This window comes from Rhinopithecus roxellana, chromosome 2 (assembly GCF_007565055.1).
Source record: "Rhinopithecus roxellana isolate Shanxi Qingling chromosome 2, ASM756505v1, whole genome shotgun sequence".
NCBI lineage: Eukaryota > Metazoa > Chordata > Mammalia > Primates > Cercopithecidae > Rhinopithecus > Rhinopithecus roxellana.
In genome coordinates this window covers 56,836,466-56,852,721 of record NC_044550.1, presented here as the reverse complement: position 1 = coordinate 56,852,721, position 16,256 = coordinate 56,836,466, and the positions used below count along the sequence as shown (strand labels likewise).

The 16,256-nt window shown below is 39.9% G+C and overlaps 1 protein-coding gene across 2 annotated transcripts in view; it reads left to right on the top strand.

Annotated features, from left to right (window-relative positions):
* Positions 1-16,256, top strand: part of SH3D19 (SH3 domain containing 19) — a 195,023-nt gene that overhangs the window by 175,254 nt on the left and 3,513 nt on the right. For both annotated transcript variants that reach the window (XM_010372515.2, XM_030916386.1), the window contains 7 exons: positions 515-587; positions 2,146-2,276; positions 4,913-4,971; positions 6,783-6,985; positions 7,653-7,705; positions 11,625-11,811; positions 12,273-12,370. In XM_010372515.2, coding sequence (XP_010370817.2) covers positions 515-587; positions 2,146-2,276; positions 4,913-4,971; positions 6,783-6,985; positions 7,653-7,705; positions 11,625-11,811; positions 12,273-12,370 — 804 coding nt within the window. The remainder of the gene's footprint in view (positions 1-514; positions 588-2,145; positions 2,277-4,912; positions 4,972-6,782; positions 6,986-7,652; positions 7,706-11,624; positions 11,812-12,272; positions 12,371-16,256) is intronic.

Sequence of the window (16,256 nt, the reverse complement as noted above, 5' to 3'; positions counted from 1 at the left end):
AAATGAAATGGATTTTACTTTTTGTGAATTATACTTTTGTGGAAAGTCATTAGCTCCTTTCATTACAAAAGGCAAGAGCATAAATCATAGAACTTTCTTCCTTTTCCCATCCTAATAAAGACACAACTTTCAAGACTCCGTCTTGATCCGTTTTAAGGAAAAAGCTACCCTTGAAAGGGAAAGAGGTCAAAAACCACTACTTCAGGGTAGAATAGGCACTGTTTAAAAGTAAACGAACAGTTCCCTTTTGTTTTACTCAGTTTCAAAAAGCAAAAACAGAACACACTGGGGGATATTTTAATTGAGATTTTCGTCCTCCCTTGGCAAGGACACATTCTTCTTCAACTTGATAATAATTCCCTTGTTTGGCTCAACTGTGTGGTTTGCATCTTGTACTCATAATGTAATTGTGTCAAGAGGACTCTAATGAGAAAAAAAAATTGGTCTCAGAGTGAATAATAAATCCACCATCTATCCTGCACACTTCATTCACAGCCCTGTTTTCCCCCCTAAGGATCCAAGCCACGCTCAAAAGCCTGTTGACAGTGGTGCTCCTCATGCTGTTGTTCTTCATGATTTCCCAGCAGGTAAGGATGTAAATAATACAGTAGGAGAACCACAGGATCCAGGAGTAAGTCTTTCTCCCTGCCCTGGGGTTAGCCTCTCAAGGGCTTCCTTCTTCATTTTCTGTGCTTGTAGTGTCCTAGACTAGAGAGGTCATCTTATCCAGGACTCCACTTCAAGAAGGGTCGATTGTACCAGCCATTCCAGAAAGCTTAGTTGTATACCCTTGCCTTTGAAGCTCCCTGAGAAATAGAGAGAGAGAGAGAGACTTTCCCTTACAGATGAACATTGCAAATTGCCTACCAGTCACAAACTCTTTAACTCTTTCAAAATAGTGGGTACTAATGAACAATTGTAATATGACTGGGCATAGTGGCTCACACCTGTGATCCCCGCACTTTGTGAGGCCAAGGCAGGTGGATCACCTGAGGTCAGGAGTCCAGACCAGTCTGAACAACATGTTGAAACCCCATCTCTATGAATACAAAAAAGCAGCTGGGCGTGGTGATGCATGCCTGTAATCCCAGCTACTTGGGAGGCTGAGTCAGGAGAATCGCTTGAACCTCGGAGGCAGAGGTTGCAGTGAGCTGACATTGTACCATTGTACCCTGGGCAACAAGAGCAAAACCCTGTCTCAAAAAAAAAAAAAATTAGTAATAAAGTTAATTCTAACATAATAACTGAAGTTCTTTTGTCCTCAAAGTTGTCTCAGCTGCTACTTACCTATGAGAGCAAAATATTATTTTTTTTTTTTTTGAGACGAGATCTTGCTCTGTCGCCTAGGCTGGAGTGCAGTGGCACAGTCACTGTAACCTTGAACTCCTGGACTCAAGTGATCCTCCCCCCTCAGCTTCCCCAGTAGCTAGGACTACAGGGATGCCACTACACCTGGCTAATTTTTTTTTTTTTTTCAGGGACATGGTCTCGCTATGTTGCCCAGGCTGGTCTTGAACTCCTGGCCTCAAGTGATCCTCCCACCTTAGCTTCTTAAAGTGCTAAGATAACAGGCTTGAGCCACCCATGCCCACACATAATTATTTTTGTAATAATTTTTAAAATACCCTCTTACCCAAGGCTACAAATAAACTCCTGATTTACTTACAATCTCTTTTTATCCACTTGATAGGCTGATTTTTATTTTGGTATGGGTATACTTATTTGCTAAAGAGTTATAGTACTCCCTTAGTTAACATTTGAAATTAAAATGATTTGTAAGCATGATTGAGAATAATAAGAATATTATACCACGTCTATAAACTTTTTTCATTGTTCAGTGTGTATTCAGCATGGGTTTATATTGGCACAGTAGGAAACATTTGCTAACACAATAGTGTTTTTATTCAACCATTTCCCATCTATCAAAGCATGGTAAATGTAACTAATTTGGTCTTTAAAAAGGGAGCTCATAACAATATCCAAAAAAAGAATAGCATTTTTTAAGTCAATTTGATTAGTATAATATGTTCTCAGAATCAGTGGAACGTAACTGCCTCAGTGTACACAACCAAATGCTACTTTGTGCCTTTATCAAATGTGCACCCAGGATAATTCATCATACATAACCATAATTTTATATTACAGAGCAAGTTGATGATTTGAACCTCACTTCTGGAGAAATTGTTTATCTTCTGGAGAAGATAGATACAGACTGGTACAGAGGGAACTGTAGAAACCAGACTGGCATATTTCCTGCCAACTATGTCAAAGTGATTGTAAGTGGGTTGTATTTGTTTTAATTTAGTCATATACTCAGTGGGTTCTATGTGACTTGTAGGTTGGAAAAAATAACTAGAAACCCAGATTCTAGTTCTCTCTTTTTCATTGATTCATTTGCCATTTGGAAAACTCAAAAATAAAGATTTGGTCAACTAGATGATGGTTAATTATTATATTATGGGGTGTTAGAACTTAATGCCTAAATGCTGTCTGAAATCCTAAAGTGAAAGACCACCACAGGTCAACTGGTGAATCAGCTGTTCTTGGAGGGTTGTTAAGCACTTAAGGATATATGGTAATTCTTTGAGACATTTAGTGAACATGAATTGAACGATACTAGATTATCCTGTAGAGGTGTCCTCTGAGATTATGGTACCACTTCTTTTCTTTGGAGTACATTTTGGTTTGGGTTTCTTTCATCTTTTCCATTCTTATTTATCTCTGTCTTTAAAAAAAAAAATCTATTTGGGAATACAGAGGTATTTGTATTGTAGATAGTGGTTCATTAATGGTTGTGCCCACAAAATAATTTCTAATCTGATTAGAATAATTATATTAAAGTACCAGAATTTTATATACCCTCACAGCCTAACTTGTGAAAGCATTCCTGTGTGTGAGAGCTGTGTGTAAGCCCAGATGGCTGTGAAATATGGGGATAAAATCAGATAGCCCTCACACATTTGTATCATTGGAAGAGGATGACTTCGTCCCTGATATAACTTATGATACCATGAAATATCAAAAAAATCTAGCTTAACTGCATTAACAGCTTATTTGGAAGGAAAAAGTAAACAAATTCCATTACATCACAAAATTAGAAAACAAGACTAACAGAAAATCTGAATTCTTCAAATGGAAATGAATTTGAATCTCTTGGATTATGAAGGGTAGGCATTAAAAATTGTCTAGTTTATCTATGCCTTGATTCTTTGAAGAAGTTCAACTACATTCTCTAAATTAATATTAAGAATAATGTTTGTTTTAGCACTCTTCCTCATTTTTCTTCTGCCCGATGTAGCAGTACTTTAAAAAGCACAATTACCACACTGAAATCAATCACACAGAATCTGCCACATTATTGGTGTGTTATTTCTAAGCCCACGAGTTTAAAAAATTGTTTTAAAACTTCAAACCTTTAAAATTTATCAAGGAGGCACTGATTTAATTAATATAAACCTCAAGCTTTAAGTAGTTTTAGATTGCATGCATTATAGCCAAATGTTTTATCGCAACCCAGCCCTCCTCTACTGAGCCTTGGAAATAAGATACTATATTAAGTGCTTGGCTGGGCACAGTGGCTCATGCCTGTAATTCCAACACTTTGGGAGGCTGAGGCGGTAGGATCACTTGAGCTCAGGAGTTCAAGACCAGGCTGGGCAACATAATGAGACCCTGTCCCCACAAAAAATTGAAAAATTAGCTGGGCATGGTGTCAGGTGTCTGCAACTCCAGCTACTTGGGAGGCTGAAGTGGGAAGATGGTGTGAGCATGGGAGGGCAAGGCTGCAGTGAGCCATAATCATGCCACTGCTCTCCAGCCTGGGCAACAGAGTGAGACCCTGTCTCAAAAAATAAATAAAATAAAGTGCTTGCCACTTAGTAGATGTTTGCTAAATACAGATTCCTTTCTTCCTTCCCTATTCATGTTGAAGGGGGAAAATGTTCCAGTTATAAATGTGAAGAGAATCCACAAGTTGTTTGCTTTGTTTTGTTTTGTTTTGTTTTGTTTTGTTTTGTTTTGTTTTGTTTTTTGAGACAGTCTCGCAGTTGTTGCCCAGGCCAGGCTAGTCTCGAACTCCTGGTCCACCCACCTCAGCCTCCCAAAGTGCTGGGATTACAGGCTTGAGCCACTGCACCCGGCCCAAGAATCCAAAGTTTTATTGAAATATTTTATCCTTGGGGTCAGAGAAGTATTGCAGGGTTCTACCAACACTTGGAGTAGGTGTGGTAGAGCTAATGCGTGGCACTGTGAATGCCTAATCCTGATTTCTATCTTAAGTCCTTCTCAGCTGCAGTTTTCAACCTGGAGAATATGGGATAGAGCTGGCAGGGTGTGGCAGCTCACGCCTATAATACCAGCACTTTGGGAGGCTAAGGCAGGCAGATTGCTTGAGTCCAAGAGTTCAAGACCAGCTCAGGCAACAATGGTGAAACCCTGTCTCTGCTAAAAATACAAAAATTAGCCGGGTGTGGTGGTACATACCTGTAGTCCTAGCTACTTGGGGGAGGTAAAGCAGAAGGATCACTTGAGCCTGGGAGGTCGAGGCTGCAGTGAGTTCTGATTGTGCCGCTGCACTCTAGCCTGGGTGACAGAGTTAGACCCTGCCTCAAAAAAAAAAAAAAGGGATAAAGAAAATTCAGTCAGAATTAGAGTGATATTAATGTGATTATTCCAGCAAATAAGAGAATTGATTGGCCACTCAAGGAAGGCTACTTCACACGTTATACTTTTTTTTAATCCAAATTCAGGATTTTTTTTTTACCAGTTAGCACCTGTAGTTCCTCTTAATCAGATTAACACCTAGCTAAACAAATCCATTTCAATCATGCACTTTCTAATTACTTAACCTTAAATTTATCTGACGAAAATCTGAAAAAAAAAATAATTGTTGCCTTGATTTTGTCTTTACTAGATTGATATTCCAGAAGGAGGAAACGGGAAAAGAGAATCTGTTTCATCTCATTGTGTTAAGTAAGTTTTATTTGTGTTCTTTTGCACAAAATACAAAGGAGATAACCATCTATATCGTGAAGAATTACCAAGCTTAAAACACTCCAAGGTCAGGCATGGTGGCTCAGACCTGTATCCCAGTACTTTGGGAGGCTGAGGTGGGAGGATTGCTTGAGGCCAGGAGTTCAAGACTAGCCTGGGCCACATAGCAAGAACCCCTCTCTATTATTTATTTATTCTTTATTTTAAAAGAAAACACTTCACATAGTGATTATTCCAATGCTCACTGTGTCTTTTTAATTACAAAGAAAACTTGTTTAAAAGGTGACAATGGGTTAAAATTCTGATGAAAATACATCATGAACATGCTGATAGAAGCTTACCTAAGCAATTCTGCAACATCAATGCAGGACATAGAGAAAGCAGCAAAGCACAGTCTATGCCAGTGCTTCCTGCAGCCTGGCCTTAGCATGAGCAGAGATAGTTTCATCATTTACTGCATTTTATTTTGGCCTTCTGGTGTTATCTACCCAGTTTTTAGAAGGTTCAAGTATTTTTGTCATGAGAAATAATTAAATCCTGTAGAAATATGAATCCTACAATAACTGCTAGACATTTTGTATTTTTTTGTTTTTAAGAGGAACTAGAAGAAAATGAAGGAAGAGTTAAGTTGAGGACCTTTCCCTGAATTTATATACCATTTTATGCGTCGTTGTAACTCCTTTGTGATTTAAAACACTGCCATAATGCAACTTTATATTCCAGTTAAATGAGCAAATTAATAGAATTCATTACCTGCTGGAGACTGTAAACCTGTCTATGAATAGGTCAGACATAAGGAGATGCTCCCAGAGGACTTTAGAAAACAAATGCAAAGGTTATCACAAATAAGAAAACTTCTGATCCACAGTAGTTGAATTCTATTTCAGATTCAGTTTTTCTCTATTTTTAAGCAGCATATACTGTGTCTCAGCAGGTTGAATTTGAAGTGGGCTTTTACAGTCATTGACCCATTGATCTGACTTAAATCAGAATTATGTGAGAGCTAGAATCAGCCTTTTCTCTTTGGGCAATTGCTTCTCCTTAGCCTGTTGCTATTGAAACTTCCTTTCTAAACCCTCAAATTTAGGGATTAGTATTAAAGCACACCTTCTAGAGACACGATTTTATCTCTGCTTTTATCTTATTTTCAGTCAAAATTGCAGATCATGTAAGGATTGTCCCAAATGTCAGAAATTTAGCCCTTTTAAAGGCGATACAAAAATCATTTCTTTTTAAAGGTAACAGAGTTGGGTCCGAGATTGTGTGTTATGATATGCCGAGTTTCTGTTTTCTTTAAACCTTCTAGTTTTTAAGGCCAACTCACTGATTAATTGAGCATCGACTTTGCCCAGCTGATGCCCATTGCATTCTGCCCTGATTAGTAGTCAGGAAATTTGATGACTTGCCCCGAGATTCTTAGGGCTAACACTCCTCAACTCAGTGCATTTATGATTGGAAGGGTTCAGACTGGACCATGGATTGCTGTGGCCCAAGGATACAAACATATGGAGACTGGGGAGTAAGATGATCAAAAGACACAGCAGGATAAACTAACCACCCAGCTGCGTGCACTCTGTGATCTTGAGCTTTAGCCTTTTTGAGTGAATAGGTTCCTATCTGTTAATTAGAAGTGTAACTAACTGTTTTTCATGGAATAATTTCAAATTAGCCTAGTATACCTTATTCCATGGTAAACCCAGAATAAATACTTATTGAAAGACTGAATGAAGGTTTTTAAACATTTTAAAAGCACTCTCTAGTCTAATCCACAAAATGTGTTCTTCATTCAGAGGCTCAAGATGTGTTGCTCGGTTTGAATATATTGGAGAGCATAAGGATGAGTTGAGTTTCTCAGAGGGAGAAATTATTATTCTTAAAGAGTACGTGAATGAGGAATGGGCCAGAGGAGAAGTTCGAGGCAGAACTGGGATTTTCCCCTTGAACTTTGTGGAACCTGTTGAGGATTATCCCACCTCTGGTGCAAATGTTTTAAGTGAGTATAGAGAATTTTTTTTTTGTTATGTCATGTCCTAATTCAAATAAACCAAATAATAGCATTATACTTAAGCTGTATAATAATCCATATTGCCATATTTTTAAGGTAGAAGGAAAACTGATTTTAAAATGAGAATTTGTATGGGATAGACATCATTTGTGGACGTCTCTCAAAGAGCTGGTTTTGGTATTTTAGGTAATTAGCAATAACTTCATATAAGAAATGGCAAAGAGGCTGGGTGTGGTGGCTTAGACCTGTAATCTCAACACTTTGAGAGGCAACAGTGGGCGGATCACCTGAGACCAGGAGTTTGAGGCTGCAGTGAGCTATGACTGTACCACTGTACTTCAGCCTGGGCAACAGAGCCAGACTCTGTTTCAAATAAATAAATAAATAAATAAATAAATGGCAAAGACTTTTAAACAGAAATGAACTATAGACTGTTACTAATGTATGTAGACTATAAATAATTGTGCTTACTTTACAATTAACTAAACAAGCTCAGTGAGGGTACTACAGGTTAAGGCAACGTAGGCAATACATGAAGAGACTGGTGTGGAATCCCAGACTCTTCACTCCCACCCCAACCATTTATTTTTAATACTATATGGCCCTCACATCTAATGTTCTGACTTCCTGTGTTTGTTTGTTTTTTTTAATGTAGGCACAAAGGTACCACTGAAAACCAAAAAAGAAGATTCTGGTTCAAACTCTCAGGTAGGCTGCTTGAACAGATGACTATAGTGACAGCCAGGTTATTAAGGGAATATAGTATGAATTAATTTTTCAATTCATACAACAAATGTTTATAATAAATTACTTAGATGGTTAATATATTTTATATAGAGAGCTCATGCAAAGACATGCAAACCCTGATAGAAAATGAAAACAGATGCTGGGCACAGTGGCTCATGCCTGTAATCCCAACACTTTGGGAAGGCGAGGTGGGTGGATTACCTGAAGTCAGGAGTTTGAGACCAGCCTGGCCAACATGGTGAAACACTGTCTACTAAAAATACAAAACTTAACCAGGTGTGGTGGCATGTACCTGTAGTCCCAGCTACTTAGAAGGCTGAAGCAGGATAATAGCTTGAACCCGGCGGTAGAGGTTACAGTGAGCCGAGATAGCACCACTGCATTCCAGCCTGGGTGACAGAGCGAGATTTTGTCTCAAAATAAAAAGAAAGAAAATGAAAAAGAGACATGATTAGAGAGTTCATAAAAGAGGTACAATAAGCGGCTAATATTGAAAAAATATTTAACCTTTCTAGTAATCAAGAAAATATATAATAAGACAGCAATAAAATACCATTTAACCTATTCAGTTAACAAAGATTCAGTGCAGCTCAACACTAAACAAGCAATTATACACATGTGAGTGTCAGCAAAGAGAGAAAGTACACATTATTATCACCCTAAGAAAAGGATAAAAGCCGGGTGCGGTGGCTCAAGCCTGTAATCCCAGCAGTTTGGGAGGCCGAGACAGGCGGATCACAAGGTCAGGAGATCGAGACCATCCTCCCTAACACGGTGAAACCCCGTCTCTACTAAAAAATACGAAAAACTAGCCGGGCGAGGTGGCGGGCGCCTGTAGTCCCAGCTACTCGGGAGGCTGAGGCAGGAGAATGGCGTAAACCCAGGAGGCAGAGCTTGCAGTGAGCCGAGATCGCGCCACTGCACTCCAGCCTTGGCGACAGAGCGAGACTCCATCTCAAAAAAAAAAAAACAACAGAAAAGGATTAAAAAATGAGAGTTTGAGTCACAAAGATGAGCATAGTGCTAATATAATAAGAAAAAATTGGAAATGACCTAAATATGACCATTATTGGGAGAATGTACTAAAGCTATGAAAAACTAGATTTATAAAGTAAAATCATTTTTTAAATGTCATGAGAGGAAACATATAGGGAAAGGGGATATAAAATTGAATATATAGCATAAAAAGACTGGAAGGAAATTATTCAAGTTAGTATTAAATTGCATCTAGGTAGTAAGATTATATAATGGGTAGGTTCCCCCCCCCAACTTCTTTTATTTTTTTCTGAGATGGAGTCTCACTCTTTCGCCCAGGCTGGAGTGCAATAGCGCGATCTTGACTCACTGCACCCTCTGCCACCCGAGTTCAAGCGATTCTCCTGCCTCAACCTCCCAAGTAGCTGGGATTACAGGCGCCTGCCACCATGCTTTGCTAGTTGTTGTAGTTTTAGCAGAGACAGGGTTTTACCATCTTGGCCAGGCTGGTCTTGAACTCCTGACCTCATGATCCACCCGCCTCAGCCTCCCAAAGTGCTGGGATTACAGACATGAACCACTGCGCCCGGCCTCCTCCATTTCTTTATACATTTCTCGGCTTACCAAATATTTAGGAAAAATTGTTTCATTTGTATAATGAGAAGGAGAAAAATAATGGGTTAAAATTTTTACACTTTGTAACATGACTCCAGAAGTGCTTAAAGGTACTAGGAATGTGGTACCTTCTGTTGTTTTTTAGTTTGTTGTTGTTTTTGTTGTTTGTTTGTTTGTTGTTTTTGTTTTTGTTTTGTTTTGTTTTGTTTTTTGAGACAGGGTCTCACTCTGATGCCCAGGTCGAGTGCAGTGGCAAGATCTCAGCTCACTGCAACCTCTGCTTCCCAGGCTCAAGCAATCCACCTCAGCCTCCTAAGGAGCTGGGGTGACAGGCACACACCACCACTCCCAGCTAATTTTTGTCTTTTTTGTAGACAGGGTCTCACTTTGTTACCCAGGCTGGTCTCAAACTCCTGGGCTCAAGCGATCCACCTGCCTCAGCCTCCCAAGGTGCTAGGATTACAGGGGTGATCCACCACATCCAGCCTTCCATTGTTTTTTCGGTGACAAATTTAGAAGAGTTAAGCCTGATGGGATGATTATGTTTGTGAAAATGTCACTTGTAATTGGCCTGTGTGTCCCCTAATCCTTTTGTCCCTACCCACTGATAAAGTGAAACAGGAAGGAAACTGACTACAGTTCTCCAAAAGGAAATGTTCACATGGTTGTTGCCTGCATTTCTGGGGAATGATAAGTTCCATCCTTTAGGGTTGGTTACTCAGGTGCAGGGGCAAGAGGGCAAGGTTAGTGTTGTTTGCTTGCTTTTTGTTTTTGTTTTTGTTTTGTAAGCCATCAGTTATTGAGCACTTAAGATGTGCCAGGCACTGGACTAAATGTTAGACATGCATTGTCTCATTTAATCCTCTTAGTAACCCCAAGATGAAGCTGAGCCTTAGCTAAGAGAAGCATCTTGCCCAGTGTCACGAAGTTAAGAAGTGGCAGAACTGGGTCTAGAACCCTTGCCTGGCTAGTTCCAAAGCCTTTGTCCTGGCCAGGCGCTGTGGCTCACTCCTGTAATCCCAGCTCCTTGGGAGGCCGAGGCAGGTGTATTGCTTCAGGCCGGAAGTTCGAGACCAGCCTGGCCAACATGGTGAAACCCCGTCTCTACTAAAAATACAAAAATTAGCTGGGTGTAGTGGTGCCCGCCTGTAGTCCTAGCTAATCAGGAGGCTGAGGCAGGAGAATTGCTTGAATCCGGGAGGCGGAGGTTGCATTGAGCCAAGATTACTCCATTGCCCTTCAGCCTGGGCAACAGAGCGAGACTCTATCTCGGACAAAAAAAAAAAAAAGCCTTTTCATTATCCTCTATTATCTGCTTGAGCCTCTTGAACATAGGGTTCCCATCCCAAACTGGCAGAGCTGCCTCTTCACAGAGCAAAACCTTTCTCTAATGTACCTGGGATAAAAGCGTTCTTACACTAGCCCACCACATCTGGGTGTTATCCTGCCCATCTCAGAGTTAACTACACCTCATAAAATTAAAAGTGTGAATTAATGAAGTTCTGTGCTATGGAATCTAATAGTCTCTGAATCAAATAAAGACCTGGGAATTAATAGACCCACCCATTCTGATCCTTCCTAATTTAAATAAAGAAGAGCTTCACTGATAATTACTGTATCAGAATTTTTTCAGTGTCAAATACTATGCATAAATATTTTATGCTTTGACCTAATTATTCAATATAACAATATAATAGGTCATAGTAAGAAAAAAGTTTTTTGGCTGAGTGAGGTGGATCATGCTTGTAATCCCAGAACTTTGGGAGGCTGGGAGGATCACTTGAGCCAAGAGTTCAAGACCAGCCTGGGCAATATAGTGAGACCTCATCTCTGCAAAAATAAAATTAAATAGCCGAGTGTGGTGGCCGCACCTGTAATCCCAGCTACTTGGGAGGCTGAGGAGGGAGGATTGCCTGAGCCCAGGAAGTCAAGACTGCAGTGTGAGCTATGATTCTGTCACTGCACTCCACCCTGGGTTACTAAGTAAGAACTTGTCTCAGAAAAGAAAAGGAAAAAAGTGTTTGCTTAAGCTTTGTATATCCCTCAAAAGCAGAAAAGCCACAAATTCTATCACACTTGTCATTTAGAGTTATAATTTAAGAAAAAATTATTGGAAACTTTTGTTTCTGAAACTTGATAGCAACATAAAGTATTAGATAATTTAAAGAAGTCTTCAGGCTTTGAAATCTTAAGACCACTTAACTTTTTTTCCACACTACTCTTTAAGCTTTGTAGAACTCAATTTCAAATAAAATCTTACATTTCTGACCACACTTCTAATTGATAACAGGTTAACAGTCTTTCTGCAGAATGGTGTGAAGCGCTTCACAGTTTTACAGCAGAGACCAGTGATGACTTATCCTTCAAGAGGGGAGACCGGATCCAGATTCTGGAACGTCTGGATTCTGACTGGTGCAGGGGCAGACTGCAGGACAGGGAGGGGATCTTCCCAGCAGTGTTTGTGAGGCCCTGCCCAGGTATGACAACCGCAAGGCATGAGTGCTACTCCTCACGGGGAGCCTGAAACCTTCAAAACTATATACATTCCTTTCCCCTCTGGCCCTGCTCAGTGTGTCTGTCTATATTTGAAAGAGTTGATACATGAAGTTGTGCAAACTGCATTCATATACTTTGTTAGAGTTATAGAAAAAAAAGATAAAAATGTCTTCACTAAATAATGGCTAATATTCCATCTAATAAAAACAGTTTATGTAATTTTTCCCTGCTAAGAGGACATTGTTCATCTTCTTGAAAGTTAAATAAGTTCAAAATTAATTGAACATACTGTTTTTAAAAATGTTTTTTATCTCTAATATCACTACCTCTGAAGAGAAAATACTGTGTTTTTAGAGCGACAAGAGTTTTTTTTTTTTAGATGTTAGATTTGTGTTTTAGTCCACTGTGTTTCTATATATTTAAATTTTTTATGTCTTCACAGCTGAGGCAAAAAGTATGTCAGCCATGGTACCGAAGGGGAGGAAGGCCAAAGCCTTATATGATTTCCGAGGGGAGAATGAAGATGAGCTTTCCTTCAAGGTCAGAATGTGTATCTCTTCATAACTACATAAAGCACTATAATTTTTTAAATGTTTTCCATTGAATGATGGAACATTTGGGTGGAATATTGATCATTACTCAAGAATGAAGAGATCTCCGACCCTAATTATAAGGGAAGACATTACAGAAAGTGAATAGTGCAAATAGGCCTGCCTGTTAATTTACAGTATCAACCAGGCATTAAGGTGCTTAGAGAAAACCTTGGCTTTACACCCCCATACATCCCCAAAGTAATCCCCTGTTCCTTGGTCTTACATCATCACATCTCAGTAATATTAGGCTTTTTATTAGTAACAGATGACCGTCTACATGGCCCTCCAAGCCTGCCATTGACATGTCTTTGAAACTGATGGAGAATCAGATAGCACCTGCTACAATTTGCACTAGTAGCATAGTAGCCTTATAAGACACTAAATTCTTGTCCACAAAGGCAATGACCAGAGCTTTGGGGAAATAGTCCCAAAAGGTTGAGCTAGTTTGCAGAGGTTTTTTGTTTGTTCGTTTTTGTTTTGTTTTTTTTCCACCGAAGAAATGCCTAATTTTTTCTTAAAGTAAAAGTAGATATTTTCTTTTCTTTCTTTTTTTTTTTTTTTTTTTTTGAGGCAAGAGTCTTGCTCTGTTACCCAGGCTGGAGAGAGCGCAGTGGCATGATCTCGGTTCACTGCAAGCTCCGTCTCCTGGGTTCATGCCATTCTCCTGCCTCAGCCTCCTGAGTAGCTGGGACTACAGGCGCCCGCCACCTCGCCCGGCTAATTTTTTTGTATTTTCAGCAGAGACAGGGTCTCACCATGTTAGCCAGGATGGTCTCGATCTCCTGACGTCGTGATCTGCCCACCTCGGCCTCCCAAAGTGCTGGGATTACAGGCGTGAGCCACTGTGCCTGGCCAAAAGTAGGTATTTTCATGATTCTATTTCCCTAATCCACAACTGGACCATGGTCAGAGGAAAGTACTTTGGGAACAGTGCTAGAAGAAGGAGGGTGGATTTAGTAGTCACTGCTGTAAAAATAGCCTGTGTCAGACAGTGGTAAATTCTCTAGCATTGAAGATATTCAGTCAGAGGCAAGGATGCTATAGAAAGAATTAACATATCAAGGAATGATTGGACAAGGTGTGGTTTAAAACAGTGGAGAGCCAAACAGGGTTTTCACTCGCCTACAACAAGAAGAGAAAAAGGCCAAGTACAGTGGCTCACACCTCTAATCCCAACACTTTTGGGAAGCCAAAGCAGGAGGATCACTTGAGGTCAGGAGTTTAAGACCAGCCTGAATGGCCGGACGCAGTGGCTCATGCCTATAATCCCAGCACTTTGGGAGGCCAAGGCGGGCAGATCACAAGGTTAGGAGATCGACACCATCCTGGCTAACACAGTGAAACCCCGTCTCTACTAAAAATACAAAAACAAAAATAGCCAGGCGAGGTGGCGGGCGCATGTAGTCCCAGCTACTCGGGAGGCTGAGGCAGGAGAATGGCGTAAACCCGGGAGGCTGAGCTTGCAGTGAGCTGAGATCCGGCCACTGCACTCCAGCCTGGGTGACAGAGCCAGACTCTGTGTCAAAAATAAAAAAAAAAATAAAAAATGAAAAAATAAAAAGACCAGCCTGGTCAACATAGCAAGACCCTATCTCAACAAAGAAAAAGAGGAAAACAAGGCAATACCGGAATCAGGTATGTGCAGCCTTTGTTGGGGTAAGAGGGGGATACCTTGACTGAAATATGTCAGCATAAGGTTGCTAGCTTCCTATTTTGTGGTGGAGTTTTACTTTATTCTGAATAATAAAATGTTATTGCATCTTTTTGTATTAAATGTCATTTCTGTTATAATATATTGTTAGCAGATAATAGATATCCTTCCTTCCCTCCTTCCTTCCTTCCTTCCTTCCTTCCTTCCTTCCTTTTCTTCTTTCTTTCTTTCTTTCTTTCTTTCTTTCTTTCTTTCTTTCTTTCTTCTTTCTTTCTTTCTTTCTTTCTTTCTTTCTTTCTTTCTTCTTTCTTTCTTTCTTTCTTTCTTTCTTTCTTTCTTTCTTTCTTTCTTTCTTTCTTTCTTTCTTTCTTTCTTTCTTTCTTTCCTTTCTTTCTTTCTTTCTCTTCTTCTTTCTCTTCTTTCTTTCTTTTCTTTCTTTCTTTCTTCTTTCTTCTTTCTTTCTTTCTTTCTTCTTTCTTCTTTCTTTCTTTTCTTTCTTTCTTTCTTTTCTTTCTTCTTTTTCTTTTTTTTTTTTGGATGGAGTCTTGCTCTGTCGCCCAGGCTGGATTGCTGTGGCACGCTCTCAGTCTGCCTCCTGGGTTCAAGTGATTCTTCTGCCTCAGCCTCCCAAGTAGCTGGGACTAAAGATGTGCACCACCACACCTGACTAATTTTTGTATTTTTAGCAGAGATGGCATTTCACCATATTGGCCAGGCTGGTCTCAAACTCCTGAGCTCAAAGTGATCCACCCCACCCCCAGCCTCCCAAAGAGCTGGGATTACAGGCATAAGCCCCCTCACCCAGCCATAAATGATAGGTATTTCTTATGCTGTAGCTATGCAAAATTAAAAATTCGTAACCTTCTATCAGTTCCCTTTTTTCCTTTAAAGTCTTGATCTTTAAAATAAAATTTTTTTTTAAAAAAAAAAAGAAGAAAGAAAACTGTTGCCTTAGTCCTTGAGAGTCAGTGGCTCGAAATGTATTCCTTTTATCTTTACATAAACTTACTGCAAGTGAAAATCTGAATTCAAATTTCTTGGATGTTATTTTGGTCTTCATTTAAACTATGTCAATATAAATAACAGAATGCACAGTATCTCCCAGAAAACAGGTTATCTTCATTTCATTTTACAAGTGGTTGTCCATAAGATAGTTCTAGAATTGTTGTTGTTGTTGTTGTTATTAAGGGATTCTACACTGCTTTCAGTTTTATTAAATATCCACAGAATGTTAATAGATAAAACTGATTTTTTTTTTTTTTTTTTTTTTTTAGAGAAGGAATCTTGCTCTGCTGCCTAGGCTGGAGTACAGTCAGAGGTGCAATCTCAGCTCACTGCAACCTCTGCCTCCTAGATTCTAGCAATTCTCCTGCCTCGGCTTCCTGAGTAGCTGGGACTACAGGCATGTGCCACCATGCCCAGCTAATTTTTTGTATTTTAGTAGAGACGGGGTTTCACTGTGTTGCCGGGCTGGTCTCAAACTCCTGAGCTCAGGCGATCCATGTGCCTCAGCCTCCCAAAGTGCCAGGATTACAGGTGTGAGCCACTGTGCCCAGCCAAAACTCATTTTTTAAAATAGTCCTAGCCTGGCTGGGCACAGTGGCTCATGCCTATAATCCCAGTACTTTGGGAGGCCGAGGCAAGCGGATCACCTGAGGTCGGGAGTTCAAGACCAGCCTGTCCAACATGAAGAAACCCCGTCTCTACTAAAAAATACAAAATTAGCCAGGCGTGGTGGCTCACGCCTGTAGTCCCAGCTACTCTGGAGGCTGAGGCAGGAGAATCGCTTGAACCTGGGAGGCGGAGGTTACAGAGAGCCGAGATCGCGCCATTGCACTCCAGCCTGGGCAACAAGAGCGAAACTTCGTCTCAAAAAAAAAAACAAATAGTCCTAGCCCTCAGGAAACTGACACGGTATGTAGGTTTGGACCAGACCTACAAGAATAGCTTCAGTTAACTATTAAATTATAATTTAGGAACCAGAAGGAACTTATTTATAACAAAAACTTTGAATTGCCAGAATTTTTACAGATTTTAGCAGAGCAGAGTAAATTAATAACATCTGATAGCATGTTTCCTTTCCGTTTTCCATAAAGAAAACCCTTAAATCAAGCCACTTTTTTTTCCCAGAGGGTAATGTACTAAGGCTACAAATAAATCCAGTTAGCCTGATAAAGGTATT